General features: G+C 44.2%; 1 protein-coding gene across 4 annotated transcripts in view; it reads left to right on the top strand.

Moving 5' to 3' along the window:
- Nucleotides 1-17797, top strand: part of INSR (insulin receptor) — a 135088-nt gene that overhangs the window by 85101 nt on the left and 32190 nt on the right. For all 4 annotated transcript variants that reach the window (XM_061190613.1, XM_061190611.1, XM_061190614.1 and 1 more), the window contains exons 4-10: nucleotides 3517-3665; nucleotides 4294-4438; nucleotides 6466-6680; nucleotides 7643-7769; nucleotides 8935-9185; nucleotides 11206-11373; nucleotides 16693-16894. In XM_061190613.1, the coding sequence (XP_061046596.1) occupies nucleotides 3517-3665; nucleotides 4294-4438; nucleotides 6466-6680; nucleotides 7643-7769; nucleotides 8935-9185; nucleotides 11206-11373; nucleotides 16693-16894 (1257 nt within the window). The remainder of the gene's footprint in view (nucleotides 1-3516; nucleotides 3666-4293; nucleotides 4439-6465; nucleotides 6681-7642; nucleotides 7770-8934; nucleotides 9186-11205; nucleotides 11374-16692; nucleotides 16895-17797) is intronic.

Here is a 17797-nt window from a genome sequence, read left to right on the forward strand (position 1 = left end):
ATTCCATGGATGAGAGGGCAGACTCCACTTCTTGGTGGGAAGGGCTGGAAAGAACGTATGGATTTCCCACAGGGAAAGTAGGTTGTTTGTTCACTCATGTGTGCCTGTGGTTTATAACTGCCATTGGCAAAGGGCCAGATAGTAAATATTTTCAGCTCTGAGGTCGCTATGGTTGTAGCTACTCTACTCTGGCCTTATAGAGTGATAGCAGCCATTGATGATACTCAAACCAGTGGGTGTGGGTGTGTTCCAATATAGCTCTATTTACAACAACCAGTGGCCAGCTGGAGTTGGCCTGTGGGCTGTAGTTTGCTTACCTTTGGCTTAGAGCATCATCTATCACATGATAAGTGCTCAGTGAATATTTGTAGAACCAACAAAAGAACCCAAACATTTGGTCATTATTCTGTTTCCACCCCAGCTGCTCTCACACCAACTGGGTGTACTGCAATAGAACTCAACCTCAACCACCTGGCTTAGCATCAGACCCACAGGTTAAAGCCTTGGTTCTCCATCAGACCAGCTTTACTTCACATGCCAGCCACAATTGGGGGGTCCCCAGGTCACACACTTCTGATTGGCTGGCTATAAATTTTGAGGCTCCCACAAACCCTCCGGGTTCAATAATTTGCTAGGACAACTCACAGAGCTGGAAAAAAAAGAAGTCTATACTATTCTGTTGGTCCAAGCCTATTGATGGTAGCACCTTGGGTTAGGGATGCTTGCAGTGCTTACCTGGGCACGCATCACTTGTAGCAAGCTCTACAGACGCTCCCCCATGGGGGCCCCTATTTATGGCTGGGCCAGCTCTATGGTTCCTATTATGATCCCAGGATGCACTTCAGTGAGAAACCATCAGGGAACCTTGAAGAACAAGATTTGTTACTCACAGGTCCTGGAGGGCCACACAGTGAAGTCGTGGGGAGCAGGGGTGGGGAGAGGGAGAGAGGGGAGAAAAAGAGTGGGAGGGAGGAAGGGAGGAAGGGAGAGAGAGAGAGGAATACTTGGGGGGTCTGCTTTTATTAGGGTATGAGGGTGGGGTGTCTAGGGTTTTATGGGTTCACTCTATGGTGAATTTAAAGCTTAAGAGCAGGAATTAGGGCACAGGAAGGGGGAAGCAGGGTCAGTCAAGTGGTCAGTTATCTAGGTTCCCCAGGGCTTTCTGAAAGAGCCCCCTTCATGGGTGGGGGCAGCCTAATTCCTTATCTGGTTGTTTTGCTAGTGGCTGGGTCATAGACCTGGTGTTACATTTACTCAAGACAGATGTCTTTTGAAATAGATGCCTCAGCAGTCAGAAAGCTTCATGTCAGGCTTACAGTTGCAATTACAATTACAATTACTTACAATTACAGCTTTATTACTAAGGATGCACAGAGGCTGGGAGAGTTCCAGACGCAGGGCTCCTATCCCCTCATGGAACCAGAGATATCACCCTTCCAGCATAGCTGTGTGTTCACCAGCCAGAAAAATGGACTGAGTTGGTATCCAGAGTTTTCCTTTGGGTTTTACTACATAGGTGTGATTGGTTGAATCATTGGCCATAGGTTTGAACTCCATCTCCAGCCCCCCTTCTCTCTCTGGAGGTCAAATGGTTGATGCAACCCTCCAAATCATATATTTGGTCTTTCTGGTGACCAGCCCCTACAAGTCACCTCATTAGCACAACAAAGATGCTCCTATAACTCAGGAAATTCCAAGGGCTTTTGAAGCTCTGTGCCAGGACCTGGGACAAAGACCAGATGTGTTCTTTTTTTTTTTTTTTTTTTTCTGTTCTTTCAATTTTCTTTTTTTTTTTTTAACATCTTTATTGGAGTATAATTGCTTTACAATGGTGTGTTAGTTTCTGCTGTATAACAAAGTGAATCAGCTCTACATATACATATATCCCCATATCCCCTCCCTCGTGCATCTCCCTCCCACCCTCCGTATCCCACCCCTCTAGGTGGTCACCCGTGACCAAGATCTTTCTGAAGAATCGAATATACAGGGGTGTGGTAACAACAATTACTGTTGTTGTTTACGACAGTAGCAACAATGATACCACTAATAAAAAGTGATCATCATAGCAACGGACCAACGAATTTTATTTTCTATGTGCCGAGTGCTTTAGGTGGTATATATCATTCAGTTCTCATCACTACCTGCCCCGTGAAGATTGCCTCCGTTTCACAGATGAGGACACAGACCTTGAGAACGTAACAGTTGGGAATCTTGAGGTTTCGTACGACAGAACCCCAATTCAAACTGGCTCAAGCAAGATTAAAGGAATTTACTGATGAGTGTAACCAAAAAGTTCAGGGAATCGCTTTAGGTACAGCTGTATCCAGGAGCTCAAGGGACGTATATGATCAGTTTCTTTCCATCCTCGGCTTTATTTCTGTCTCTGTTAGTTTTGGTCTCAGGCAGCCTCTCCCTTGCCCCTTGCTCCATGCTAGCAATATAGCCATACCCTCTTAGATACTGCAGAAGGAAGACAATTTTTCCTTCCAGGAAGTTCTAGCAAAACCCTCACTGGGTTAGCTTGGGGGTGTGCCCACCTCTGAATTCCCAGCGGGATGGAAGACTGTGCTCAGCCTGCCCTGGATCCTGTGTCCTGCTTGGACCTAGGAGGGCTGTGCCAGCCAAGAACTGACCTCAGGGACCCTGTGTAGGGGAGGGCTGATTCCCAAAGGACTCCTGGGGGCTATAAATTTGAGGACATCAGGCTGCAGGAAGGCAAAGCCAAAGTCTGCCTCCAGTTACCCACTATCAAGTGTGAGGTTGTGTTGTAGCTCATAGGTTGTGTAGTCACGTCCTATATCGTTGTTTGGTCACGTCAGACCCCACACAGAACAGCAAACATCCCATCACCTTGCAGTAGCAGCCTAAGTTCCACCAGTTGGGGTAGAAGTATCAGCTCAGTCGAATAGCGGCAAAATGAGTCCTACGTAAGGCCCATCAGCTCTGCATCATTCCCATCACCATGGTAATGCCAGGAGTCCCATCAGTTCCATGGAATGGCATGAGTCCTGTCTCCACAGGGTAGAAGGTGATTCTCCATGGGGTACAGTGTGAATCCTATCGCTTTGGGGTAAGGCAGGAGCCCCATCATTTTGGAGTAAAAGCATGAGTCTCCTGGGGTAATGCTGTAGGACCTGCCTCCCTGGAGAAACACCCTAAGCCTATCACTTTAGGCAGTTGTTCTTACCTGGGGGTGATTCGCCCTTCCATCCCCCAGGGGACAATGTTTGGAGACATTTTTGGCTGTCCTGTCTTGGGTGGAGGGGTGCTGCTGGTGTGGAACAGGTGGAACCCAGGCAGGCTGCTTGATACCCTTAATACACAGGACAGCCTCCCACAACAGAGAATTTTCCGGCCCCAAATGTCACCAGTTCTGTGGATAAAGCATCCTGCCTTATGGTCACTTGGGACCCTGTGCAACACACTGGAACACACTGCTGTGTGTGTGTGTGTGTGTGTGTGTGTGTGTGTGGTCCTGTGTGCCCTGACCTCTCTCTCTCTCCACTCTTTCTGCAGCTTGATGTGTACTCCATGCCTGGGCCCCTGTCCCAAGGTGTGCCACCTCCTGGAAGGCGAGAAGACCATTGATTCAGTGACATCTGCCCAGGAGCTCCGAGGCTGCACCATCGTCAACGGAAGCTTAATCATCAACATTCGAGGGGGCAGTGAGTGCTCTGGGGGGAGGGGTTGCTGTCTGCTGGGATCCACTCTCCCTGTGAGCACAGAAGGAAAACAGTCCAGAGACTCATGCAAGGAGTCTGTTTCCAAACCTGGAGTTCACAGCTCAGTCCTGGCCCCACTCCCCGCGAGATTCTGATTTTCAAAGCTGGGAGTTGGGACATCAGGAATTTGCATTTTTAACAAGCAGGCAACATGCCCTCTTATGCAGGTTTCCAGAAATTCTGTCACAGGCAAAAAGGCATTTCTCTGTTTATTTATTCAGCGAACATTTATTGCATACTCACAGTGAACCAGGCAAAGTCCGTGCATGGTGGATATTGCAAATAAACAAATTAACGTATAATGTAAACCCAGGCAGTGGTTCATGCTATGAAGGCAAGCAAAGCAGGGTGATGGAGGGAGCAAGGGTTGGCATCTTAATATAATAAATATATTCAGCTTTGCAGGCAGGACAATCTCTGTCATAACTACTCTGCCTTGTAGATGTATTTTGAGCAGCGCTCGTGAAAATCACTTTCAGCCTGTAGGTTAACTCTTCACCATGGGGAATTCTGGAAAGGTTAAAATATTTTGGTAGAAACCCAGTGGATATTCATTCCTTCCTTTCCTTAGACAACCTGGCAGCTGAGCTAGAGGCCAACCTTGGACTCATTGAAGAGATTTCAGGGTATCTGAAAATCCGCCGATCATATGCCCTCGTGTCACTTTCCTTCTTCCGGAAGTTACGTCTGATTCGAGGGGAGACCTTGGAAATCGGGTATGTGGGCCTGCTGCTGTATCTGTGGCCTCATTAGGAAGTTCGTGAGTTATTGTAGAGAAACTTAGGGTTTTTTGCCAAGACATGGAAACAACCTAAGTGTCCACTGATGGATGTATGGATAAAGAAAATGTGGTGTATATATGTGTGTGTGTATACATATATATATATATATATATATATATATACACACATATATATATATACAGTGGAATATTATTTCACCATAAAACTATCTTTTTGCCAAAGCTAACACCTTTCATTTGGATTGTTCCAATGACTTTCTTGCTGGTTCTAGAACTACCAGGGCCATCCAACAGAAATATAATACAGGTCACATATGAGACTTTATTTTTTTTTTTTTTTATTTTTTGCATTTGATATATCTTAACATTTTTTTTTCACACACACACACTGTATTTTATTTTTACAAGAGATAAATAGACTGACACCAAGCATTGTACATGGATGACCACAACAAAAGCAACAATGATTGCAATTACCAAACATGAAACACACTCATACTATGTCATAATATTGACATTCAGTCCAGTAATCCTCCACTGTAACAGCTCCTTTACTTTGCAGTGAAAACTGATTTGTATATTCTTTGCCTCTGAGTCCTTGTGGGATTTTTTTTTTTAATTCAAACAGAAAATCACAAAAATTATACTCATCCTCATCAGTTCACTCAGTCCCATGTAATTAATTTTGTTTTTTCATCTTGATCTTTTGTTAGCACTTTTATGAGCTCATCAGTTTTTCATTACAGTTCTGAAAATGCTTATTCATTCAGTTCAGCAGTATAGTCAGTTACCAGAAACCTGTACTTGTCAGAGTCTTTTCCATGAATTTCTTGAAGATGAAACCCTTTTATAGGAACATATTTGCAAAAGCATCAGAGTACACCCAGAACTGTCTGTAAATGACAAAAGACTTAAAAATGACCACGGTTAAAGATTTGATGAAAGTTCATAATAATGCAGTTGACAAGAAAATTAGTTATTTCTGAGATACACATTTTAAAGTAATAACTAGGATTATGACTTATAACATTATACCAGAACATATAAGATTTTTAGAAATTTCATGTAATGTCTGAAACATTTATATTAACATATTTCCATACAAATAACCCAATGAAAGTTTAGTATTAGTTGTTTTGTTTGTTTTTTTATACTGCAGGTTCTTATTACATATGAGACTTTAAATGTTCTAGTAGCCACATTTAAAACACTTTAAAAGACATAGGTGAAATGAATTTTAATAATGCGTTTTACTGAACCCATTACATTGAAGCTGTTATTTTGACATGGACTCAATACAAAAAATTATAAAGAAGATCTTTTACATCCTTTTTTTTTTTTTATGCAAAGTCATTGAAATCTATGTTTTTTACTTCTGGTACAGTCCAGAATGGCCAAATTTCAGGTGCTCAATAGCCAGATTTGGCTGGTGGTTTCAGTGTTGGATAAGACAGATCTAGATGCTGCCCTTTTCCCATTCATCATGTGCTGGTGGCCCACTCATAGTTCTAAGGCACAGGTCTAATTGAGTTACTGAGTTGTTATAAAACCTTCAGTGGTCCCCCTTTGCCTACCAAGGAAGGTCACATGTTCTTGGTCTTGGTCTGGCATGCAGTATACTAGAGGGTTTGGCCCATGGCATCTCTTTGGTCTTGCCTGTCACCTGTTGGCCAGAACAGGCTACTTTGCTCTTCCCTGGGCCCAGTTCACCTGCCTCTGTGTCTTCAGTCTTTCCCCTTTTCAAAACCCGTATCTCAATCCATCACAGTCATACCCTCCTCCCCGACAAGACTGATCTCACATACCTTCCTGGCCCTGAAGACTTCCTCAACTTCCCCTGTACCTCTAATCCTCCTTTCAACAGGTAATGAGTATGTGTCAAGCAAGTGGTTAGGACTGGGGATGGAGCACTGAACAAGATCAACTCCAGCCATGGCCCCGCCATCTTGGAGTCGGAGATGACAAGCTGATGAATGATTAGGCATGTGTGTGTTTCCATAGGAACTACTCTTTCTATGCCTTGGACAACCAGAACCTAAGGCAGCTGTGGGACTGGAGCAAACACAACCTCACCATCACTCAGGGGAAACTCTTCTTCCACTATAATCCCAAACTCTGCTTGTCAGAAATTCACAAGATGGAGGAAGTTTCAGGAACCAAGGGGCGCCAGGAGAGAAATGACATTGCCCTGAAGACCAATGGGGACCAGGCGTCCTGTAAGTGGTGTTGCCCTTGTCCTTCCATGGACCAGATAACGTGGCTGCCCTCCCCCTCCCCCACCACACTGGCCCCCAGGGGGAGTGTCACATCCCCCCAGTGAGCTAAAACAACTATGTGTGTGATAGGCTCTCTGAAATACTGAGGAAAAATGTTGTACATGTTATCTCTTTGCCCAATATTAAACACAGTGCCTGATACTGGAAGATGCCACATGAACATTGAATGAATGAATGAATGTCACCTCTCTTACATATGGCCTTGGCTCAAATGCTACAGCAGGGTCTACAGTTGCTACAGCTGGAGACTGTCAGCTGGCTGCCCTCCTCTGACAGGTTTTCTCTTGAAGCATTGAGGTGCCAAGGCTTCCATGATGCCCTCACGCGAAGTTGGTTCCTTATGGCAGAAGCTGTGAGAATTCAGGGGAGGGAGAGAGCAAGGTTGGAACTTAAGGGGTGGAGCTTAAGGGAGGGCTTGCAATCCAGGCAGAGGGAATTACTGTCTCCAAGGCATTGTCCTTCCAAGGAATTGTCACTCCAAGGTGTAATGATCTGCACGCTCCCTAAACCCACTTGGCATGTGTCCATTTGTACTGGAGTTATGTGTTCTGACATGTCGGGCATGAAAATCCACATGCAAGACAGAATTGTGTCAGGACAAATGCTATTCTTGAAAGTCCCTTTTTCCAGTAGCGATTAGCCACTTGTGGTTCTGTTGGTGCCGACTGTGGTTCTTTGGTTGAGCACGTCTGGCCAAGTAACTGACTTGCGGTCAGAGCCAACTTGCGTGACCTGTTCTTGACTCTGAACACAGGAGAGGCAAGTGGAAATAAGACCTCTCAGAGGAACAGCAGGTTGCCATCTTCCTTCTCGTGGATACTCTTGGAAATATGGGATCATCTGCTTTGGGTTGAAATAAATTATTTAATTCTGATACTGGTTTTTTTTTTTAACCTTTCTAGGTGAAAATGAATTACTTAAATTTTCTTACATTCGGACATCTTATGACAAGATCTTGCTGAAATGGGAGCCGTATTGGCCCCCCGACTTCCGAGACCTCCTGGGATTCATGCTCTTCTACAAAGAGGCGTAAGTAGAAGGATAAAGAGGTGTGTTTGTTGCATACGTGCTCAGAGGCTCCCCTCTGAGGTTCCTTTCTATCTCCTTACTTGTGGAATAAATATCATAGGTTCCTTGGTCAGATCTCACCAGTTGATGGTGTATGACGTCAATAACATTCCCTATTGTCAAAAGCCAGAAACTGAAGCAGGCAGGTTTCTTTTGGAGGTCCAGATTGGGCAATCTCCTATAGCAGTATTCCATTTTGCTTCTTATATGTACATCTCACCAGACAGCCTCAACAAAAAGTCACTTAGTCTACTTAGTAGGTGTCTTAAAGTTTATTTTTTATCTATTTTGTATTTTTTCCAACATTTAAAGAATTGTGGTAAAACATGCACGAAATTGACCATCTTAATGACATTTAAGTGCACAGCTCAGTGGCATTAAGTACATTCATGACATTGTGTGACCATCATCACCATCCCTCTCCACAGTTTATTCATCATCTCACACTGAAACTCTGTCGCCTTTCAATAACACCTAGTCATTTTGAGTATATGACTGTGCTGAAATTTTAAAGGAAGACAATGGAAGTGGTGATTGTATTAATATGAATAATTGTTCCATCCCTCAAGATTTTTTTTTAATATTTATTTACTTATTTATTTATTTGGCTGCATAGGGTCTTAGTTGTGGCACGTGGGATTCTCACTAGTTGCGGTGCGCAGGCTCCCTAGTTGTGGCCCACAGGCTCTAGAGTGCGTGGGCTTAGTTGCCCCGCGGCATGTGGGATCTTAGTTCCCCAACCAGGGATCGAACCCGTGTCCCCTGCATTGCAAGGCGGATTCTTAACCACTGGACCACCAGGGAAGTCCCCATCCCTCAAAATTTACTATGTGTCAGGCTGTGTGTGGAGAAGTCAACACACATCCTCTCGTGTAATCTTATCAATAACTCTGGTAGTTAGTATCATCATCCTGGTCACTGTAATTATTATTGTTGGGAAATTGAGGCATAAGGGAAGCAGTCCCTTTCTCTTTGGCTATTCCTGTGTCTTTTTTCCTTGTGGCAGAAGATTGTTGGTTAACAGGGTGCAAGCCTATAGGAGGTAACTTCGCCCGACCACATCTCTTTGGTCTTTAGAGCTATAGTTGAGAAATGTTAACCAACTTTTCCTATTTCGTCTTGAAAGCCCTTATCAGAACGTGACGGAATTTGATGGGCAGGATGCGTGTGGCTCCAACAGCTGGACCGTGGTGGATATTGACCCGCCTATGAGGTCCAACGACCCCAAGTCACAGAACCACCCCGGGTGGCTAATGCGTGGTCTCAAGCCCTGGACCCAGTACGCCATCTTTGTCAAGACCTTGGTCACCTTTTCTGATGAACGCCGCACATACGGGGCCAAGAGCGACATCATCTATGTCCAGACGGATGCCACTAGTAAGCATTTCTTGTGGATATGAATTTGTGCGTGAATCAGACGTCTTGCATTTAACAGGCTGACCCGGTGATGTCATATGAAATGCCTTTTTTTTTTTTTTTTTTTTTTTTGCATGGTTATTGGCTTCTAAAAGAGCCGGGCACTGAGGTTTATAATTTCAGAAGATGAGGCAGTAGCAACAAGACATCAGAGGGGAACATACGTTTCTTCTTCCCATTATGGAAAATTTTCAAATATTTACAAAAGTAGGAAAAAAAAAAAAAAAGATTCCCCCCACCGCCACCTTGTAACCATCTCTCAGCTTCAACAATGATCAATATTTTGCCATTTTTGTTTCATCACTGTGCCTTTTCCCCCATCTCCATTTTTTGAGGAGTATTTCATAGCAATTTAGTTATATTTTCATAAAGCATAAGCCCTATCCAGCCACTGGGATAGGAGACATTTGGTGATACCTGGAGGTATTTTTGGTTGGCGTGACTGGGGAGGCAGAGTTGGGGACCAGGGATGCTGCTCAACATACCACAAGGCACAGGACAGCCCCCCCGGCAAAAAATTATCTAGCCCCCGCAAGTCAGTAGTTGAGAAATCCCGTCCCGTAGGATCGAGTCCAAACTTTATGAACCAGCCCCAGCTTTATTGACTACTGCCCTCTCATCCTGTATCCTCCAGCAATACCTCCAGCAGGACTTATAGTTTCTGGAAACTTCCAGCTTCCAGGCTTTTGTACACACTGTGTCCTCTGCCTTGAGACCCCCACTCCCACCCCTCACCGACTCCCTCAGCCACCTCCCTTCTCGAGGGGAAGCTTTTGTGGAGCCCAAAGGTGGTGCCTTTGGGGGGAATGTTAGATGGGCTGTCAGCTCAGTGATAAGATTGAATGGCATCCCACTGCCGAAATTTGCCCCAGGACTGGGTTCAATCTGGGGCTAATGTTAACCAGAAGATGTGGCTTTGTCTATTCCCATGATCCTCCTTTTCCCCAGCGCCTTTTCAGTGCCCCGAACAGAGAAAGCTTGGCACGTCGTTGGAGCTCTGTAAATCAGGGGTCCCCGACTTCTGGGCCACAGCCTGGTACCAGTCTGCCACCTGTTAGGAACCAGGCCACACAGCAGGAGGTGAGCGGCGAGCGAGCAAAGCTTCATCTGTATTTACAGCCACTGCCCCTCACTCGCATTACCGCCTGAGCTCCGCCTCCTGTCAGATCAGCGGTGGCATTAGATTCTCATAGGAGCGCGAACCCTACTGTGAACTGCGCATGCGAGGGATCTAGGTTGCACGCTCCTTATGAGAATCTAATGCCTGATGATCTGAGGTGGAGCTGAGGCGGTGATGCTAGCGCTGGGGTGCGGCTGCAAATACAGATTATCATTAGCAGAGAGGTTTGACTGCACAGAGACCATAAAAAATCAATTGCTTGCAGACTCCTATCAAAACTCTATCAGTGAGTGGCAAGTGACACTTAAGCTGCATTTTACAGAGTAGACTGGACATAAGCAACACACATCGGGTGTCACTGTCTCCCATCACCCCCAGATGGGACCATCTAGTTGCAGGAAAACAAGCTCAGGCCTCCCACTGATTCTGCCTTATGGTGAGTTGTATAATTATTTCATTATGTATTACAATGTAATAATAATAGAAATAAAGTGCGCAATAAATGTAATGTGCTTGAATCATCCTGAAACCACCCCCGCCTCCAGTCCGTGGAAAAATTGTCTCCAAAGAAACTGATCCCTGGTGCCAAAAAGGTTGGGGACTGCTGCCTTAAATGTTTGTTGCAAAACTGGTGGAACATGAAATCTACATAGTCTGTGGTACCCATGGATTGTAATTTTGTAACCCATGCTCTCACTGGGCAAGCATTCCACGTGTTGCCAGTTTTCTCTGATGTTAAATAACACTGCAGAGAACATCCTCATGATTTCCCGAACTTGGGTTTTCCCCCTCATGCCCACCCGATGGCTTACACCCTCCTCCTCCTCCTCACAGTGGACCTGTCTCCTTTCTCCTTGGCAGATCCTTCTGTCCCCCTGGATCCCATCTCGGTGTCTAATTCTTCGTCCCAGATTATTCTGAAGTGGAAGCCTCCCTCTGACCCCAATGGCAACATCACACACTACTTGGTATTCTGGGAGAGACAGGAGGAAGACGGTGAACTGTATGAATTAGATTATTGCCTCAAAGGTGAGTGCAGGTAGAGGCGGGGGAGGGGCCTGTTTCTTTTCCAAGGTTGTTTTTACATTATTTTTTTAAATTGAAGTATAGTTGATTTAAACTGTTGTGTTAGTTTCAGGTGTATAACACAGTGATTCCGTTATACATATATATTCTTTTTCAGATTCTTTTCCCTTATAGGTTATTACAAAATGTTGAGTAGAGTTCCCTGTGCGATACAGTAGGTTCTTGTTACCTATTTTATACATAGTAGTGTGTATAACACCTGATCTACTTTGTTCTTCTTTTGGGGAAGCATCTCTCCCCTTCCACTTCCCAGCATGTACATATGGGTACACACACTCCATTTTATCTCCGACGAAAACACACATACAGGCAGACCTCAGAGATACTGCGGGTTCGGTTCCAGACTCCCGCAAGGAGGCGAATATTGCAATAAATTGAGTCACATGAATTGTTTGGTTTCCAGTGCCTATAAAAGTTATGTCCACACTATACTGTAGTCTATTAAGTGTGCAATAGCATTATGTTTAAGAAAAAATATACTTAGAATATACATATTACTGTATTTCTCTTTCTGGCCTATATGTGGAATCTAGAAAAATGGTACAGAGGAACCTATTTGCAGGGCAGGAATAGAGATGTAGACGTAGAGAACAGACATGCGGACACAGAGGGGAAGCGGAGGGTGGGACGAATTGGGAGATTAAGATTGACATATATACACTACCATGCGTAAAATAGATAGCTAGCGGGAACATGCTGTGAAGAATAGGAAGCTCAGCTCCATGCTCTGTGATGACCTAGGTGGGTAGGATGGCGGGGAGGGAGGGAGGGAGGTCCAAGAGGGCGGGGATATAGTTATACATATAGCTGATTCACTTCATTGTACAGCAGAAGCTAACACAACATTGTAAAGCAATTATACTCCAATTAAAAAATGATTAAAAATATACATACTACTGTATATAAAATAGGCGACGTAACCAACAAGGACCTACTGTATAGCACAGGGAACTATACTCAGTATCTTGTAATAACCTGTAATGGAAAAGAATCTGAAAAGAAAATACTGAATCACTTTGCTGTACACCTGAAACTAACACAACATTGTAAATCAACTCTATTTCAATAAAAATTTAACAAAGAAGAAATCTGACTAAAAAAAAAAAAAAACCCAAACGATGCACATACCTTGATTAAAGAATACTTTATTGCTAAAAAAAATGCCCAGTTACAATAGTAACATCCAAGATCACTGATCACAGATCACCGTAACAAATATAATAAAAATGAAGGAGTTTGAAATATTGTGAGAATTACCAAAGCGTGACACAGACATACGAAGTGAGCAAACGCTGTTGGGAAAATGGCACTAATAGACTTGTTCAACGCAGGGTTGCCACAAACTTTCGATTTGTAAGAAAAACACAATAAGCGGACGAGGTCTGCCTGCCTGTTCGCATTTCTAAACATCACAGTGTGAGGACATGTTCTGAAGACTCCTGTCGAAAACAGACACTCCCCATGTCTTGGCATCATTTCCCTCTGGAATTTTCTCCTCCTCCCCTTCCTCATCCACCTCCCCTGGTAGGGGTGTAGCCGTGTTAACCCATGCAAGACTTCCCTCCGAAGCTAGAAACACAGCCGATGTGTGGAGTGGTGATTGGCAAAGTCAGGGAAGAATTTTCTCCCCTAATTTTAGACCCTTAAGTTGTAAGGATCAGAGAAAGCAAAGAGTGATCATCTCTTCCCTCCTGGGCTTTCCATTCAAAATTTATACTAATGACACATTTTTTTCCAGTCTCTAATCTCATTTACTTAATGGGCTTCCATCCATCTACAGGAAAAGGGAAAAATATTTGAAGCCTTAAACTAGTGTGTATAAGTTAGTTTAAGATTATTTTAAAAGTGGGTTTTAAGAAAGTCCATCAAGCTGGAGAAACAGAAGTCTTTTTTTTTCTTTAGTTGTTTTGTTTTGTTTGAGTCTATATAAAGTATTTCCCCCCCCATCGCTAGACTCTTTTGTTTTTTTATTTTTATTTTTAAAAAATTTTATTGGAGTATAGTTGATTTACAATGTTGTGTTAGTTTCAGGTGTACAGCAAAGGGATTAAGTTATACATATACCTAGATTCATTCTTTTCCAGATTCTTTTCTCATATAGGTTATCACAGGATACTGAGTACAGTTCCCTGTGCTATACAGTAGATCCTTGTTGGTTATCTATCTTATATACAATAGTGTGTGTATGTTCATCCCAAGCTCCTGATTTATCCTTTAGTTGTCTTGTTGTTGTTGATTGGTTGGTCTGTATTTATTTTTCTTTAGATGTTTTAAGTTACTGGTATCCTCAGACCTTGGGGCCGCTGATGAGATGTGGCTGAGGTCGGGAGCCTGAGGTCTTCTCTGACCTGCTGTAGGGCTTTGGGCAAGTCACTGAGCTTGTCACTGGCTGCCTCCTTTTGGGGAGAAGGGGCGGGAGGCCAGATAATCTCTGGGAGCTGTCCCAGCTCTAAGATCATGTGCTATATGTATGCCTGTGACCTCATCCCCCGCCTGAGCAGAGGGTTGCAAACGTGATTTATCTCCTTGGATGCTTTATATAACTTGAGAGCAAGCGAAGTCATTGGCTCAGCTATGACCTGTTGGCCCTGCATTTGAGTAACCGAAACTGCCAGCAGCATCAGGATAGGCAATGTTTTCTTTTTCTTTTTCTTTCTTTCTTTCTTTTTTAGAGCAACAACTTTTATTCTGGAAGTCTGAATCTATCATTACAATCTGACAATTTGACATGGTTTTATTTGTAATGATGCCAAAGTTTATGTAATTAAAAAATAAACTTACTAAGGATGGATATCGTATGATTCAACTCTTAGGAGGTCCCTAGAGGAGTCAAATCCACAGAGACAGGAAGCCGGATGGTGGGTGCCAGGGGCTGGGGGAGGGGTTGGGGAGTGAGTGTTTCATGGGGACAGAGTTTCAGTTGGGGAAGATGAGAAAGTTCTGGAAATGGATGGTGGGGATGGTTGCACAATAATGTGAATGTACTTAATGCCACTGACTCGTACACTTAAAAATGATTAGGATGGTAATTTTTTTGTCATGTATATTTTGCCACAATTAAAAAACCCAAATACACACACAAATTAATAAGCTTTCGAACACACACAAGATCAATAATTTACTAACCGTGCCCAGTAGTAGCTTCCTTTAGTATCACGAGTGGTTTTTTTTTCCCAGCTTTATTGAGGTGTACTTGGTAAGTAAATGGTAAGATATTTAAAGTGTAAATTGTGATGATTTTATATACATACACATTTTGAAAGGATTCTTCCCATCTAGTTAATTAATACGTCTATCACCTGACATATTTATCTCTTTTTTTGGTGAGAATTTTTAGCTTCTCCTCTGATATTGAATTGTTTATTTCATTTATACAGTACAGTCTTATCAACTATACGGCTTTTTATTGTGAAATATATATAGCATAAAATTTACCATTTGAACCACTTTTAAGTGTGCAGTTCAGCGGCATTAAATACATTCACACTGTTGTGCACCCATCTCCAGAACTTTCTCATTTTCCCAAACTGCAAACTCTGTCCCCATTAAACACTGACTCCCCACCCCCTCCCCCATCCCCTGGTGCCCGCCTTTCTACTTTGTCTCTATGCATTTGACTGTCCTAGATACCTCACTATACTTTATAGTCACAGAAAATCCATGGGGCACCAAGTGTCATGCAGAAGGGGTGACAGGTGTCAGGAGCTATGTCCATGCCTGATCGAAAGTCCCTTCCTCCCCAGAAAAAAATCAGGACCCCCCCCCCCACTTTTACTAAGGAAATCTGAAGTTTTTTTTTTTTTATCCATAATGCCATCAATAGCTTCTCTAACAGCTAACCCACACAGGTTATTCCATGTCTATTAATAAACGTTAAGAAGAAGTATTTTTTAAGGATTTTGCAAAGCTTCCGAGTGGGTACTCACCATTCACAGGAAGATACTTTGAACTCATTGTCTAGCAGAGCCACTGAAAGGGAGAGGAAGAGATGGAATTTCCCTTGCTCAATAGACACGAGTAGGCACCCAGCATCAGGGGCATGCTTTTTGCCCTTAAGGAGTAGCAGGCATCCTCCAGGTTGTACCAGAAGTGACAGGCAGCAGGCATCCCCAGGACTGGACCTCAGGGGTCAAGACACACCAGCTGTGGTACTTAAAAAAACAGTGTGGTATTTTTAAGGCCATGACCTTGAGAAGTTGTTCTTTTTTTCCTTTTTAAAAAATTCTCTTTTCTGTGCTTCTTGGAAAAAGTTCTTCCCCCAATTTCCTTTCATGTTTTTCATCCATCACTGTTGACATTTGGGGCCAGATAATTCTTTGAGGTGGGGGCTGCCTTGTGTCAGGTAAGATGTTGAGCGGCATCCCTGGCGAACACCAGAATGTCACCAGACCATGCCCGTTGTCCTGCAGAGGGGGGTGGGGGGCAGCGCTGAATCACCCCTGCTCCGGTGAGAACCACTGCTCTGCTCTGACTTCTGTTTTCCTGAACGAATTGTAGATTCTTTCATTTGTGCTGCAAAGTTTGGTTGCACAGTATAAACACTGGGTCTGTAAGTCTGACCCCTTAGAATTCCATTGGAGTTCTGCTCTGCCCTCTTATCCCTTTATAGTTACCTGGTTGATTGATGATTCATTCATTCAACTGTGACTTGGTCCCCAGTCCTTTTCTAATGCCACCTCCCATCATTCTCTCCCTTATCTCCTTCCAGCTACACTGGGTCCTTGGCGTCTTCTGACATGCCAAGGAAATTCCTACCTCAGGGCCTTTGCACTCGCTCTTTGCTGTCTGAATTGCTTTACACCAAGATATGTGCATGGCTCATTCTTTTACTTCCTTGGGGACTGCTTAGTGGTCACTTTCTCTGAGACATTCCCCTGCCAGACACCCTCTGTCCTTTCACCCCACCATCAGACCCATGGCATATGTATTTATTAGTTTATTGTGTATTCCTCCCACCCCCACGTACCTCGTCCACTGGAATGTAGGTTCTGTGAGGGCAGGGACATGCCTGGTCACCTTCAGCATCCAGCCCTAGGGGGTTGTGGTGTCTATGACAGTTTCCTGCTGCACATCCACAGGCGCCTTCTCAGTTGTCAGGACCCTCCGGTGAGACATCTTATTTTTCCCAGTAGAACTTGAACCAAGACCCTGGCCCCGAGCTCTGTCCCCTGTGCCCGGCCGCTCTGAGAAGGCCCCCTTTGCTCTGCGTGTATGTATGTGTGTAGGGGGCTGGAACTTGAGCCCTGCTCTGGCTTTCTCCAGGGTTGAAGCTGCCCTCCCGGACCTGGTCTCCACCGTTCGAGTCTGAGGGGTCCCAGAAGCATAATCATAGTGAGTACGAAGACTCTGCCGGTGAATGCTGTTCCTGCCCGAAGACCGACTCTCAGATCCTCAAGGAGCTGGAGGAGTCCTCATTCCGGAAAACATTCGAAGATTACCTGCACAATGTGGTTTTCATCCCCAGGTCAGCACTTGTCATTGGCTTGGGGTCTGGGGTCCTTATTTAGGGAACAAGATGAAGTGCAGACGCAGAGGGTGGGCAGGGTCCACGCTGAGCCACTTCCCTGGAGGGAGGGAGAGATCTTGCAATTTCAACAAGTACCGTACCAGGAAGAGTGAATAATCGCCAAAAAAGGCGGGGGGGGGGGGGTTGTTTTAAAAAAACTCAACCTTTGCTTTCTTTCTTTCATTTATTTTTGGCTGCGTTGGGTCTTAGTTGCGGCACATGGGATCTTTGTTGAGGCATGCGGGCTTCTCTGTAGTTGTAGCGTGCAGGCTCCAGGGCGTGTGGGCTGTGCAGTTATGGTGCACGGGTTCCAGAGCACGTGGGCTCTGTAGTTTGTGGCAAACGGGCTCTCTAGTTGAGGCGCGTGAGCTCAGTAGTTGTGGTGCACGGGCTTAGTTGTGCCACGGCATGTGGGATCTTAGTTCCCTGACTAGGGATCGAACCCGTGTCCCCTGCATTGTAAAGCGGATTCTTTACCACTGGACCACCAGGGAAGTCCCTCAAGACATTGCTTTCTGATGTCTCATGAACTCTTTACCCCAGCCTCTGGTCTCATTCTGAGTTCTGAAACGATCTCCAGTAGATTACCAACAATTGATTATTATCTAATACATGATTATAGATAATAATCAATAATCGATAGATTCAATTATTAGATTAGATGACCGAGAAGTGCCTGCCCGGCCCCATGCTTGATTTGTGGCTGAGTCTCAAGCTCAGTGCATTCTCTTTTTAAAATCTGTGTAACCTTCTTATCCTTCCAGAACTTTCCATGACCTCTTAAAAAACTCTGGAGCTTCTCCTATTTAAATATTTTTCCTTTAGTGAGTGAAGGGGCTTGCTTGCTGATGTACATCTGAT

Source organism: Eubalaena glacialis, chromosome 4, assembly GCF_028564815.1.
Source record: "Eubalaena glacialis isolate mEubGla1 chromosome 4, mEubGla1.1.hap2.+ XY, whole genome shotgun sequence".
In the NCBI taxonomy this organism is placed as follows: Eukaryota; Metazoa; Chordata; class Mammalia; order Artiodactyla; family Balaenidae; genus Eubalaena; species Eubalaena glacialis.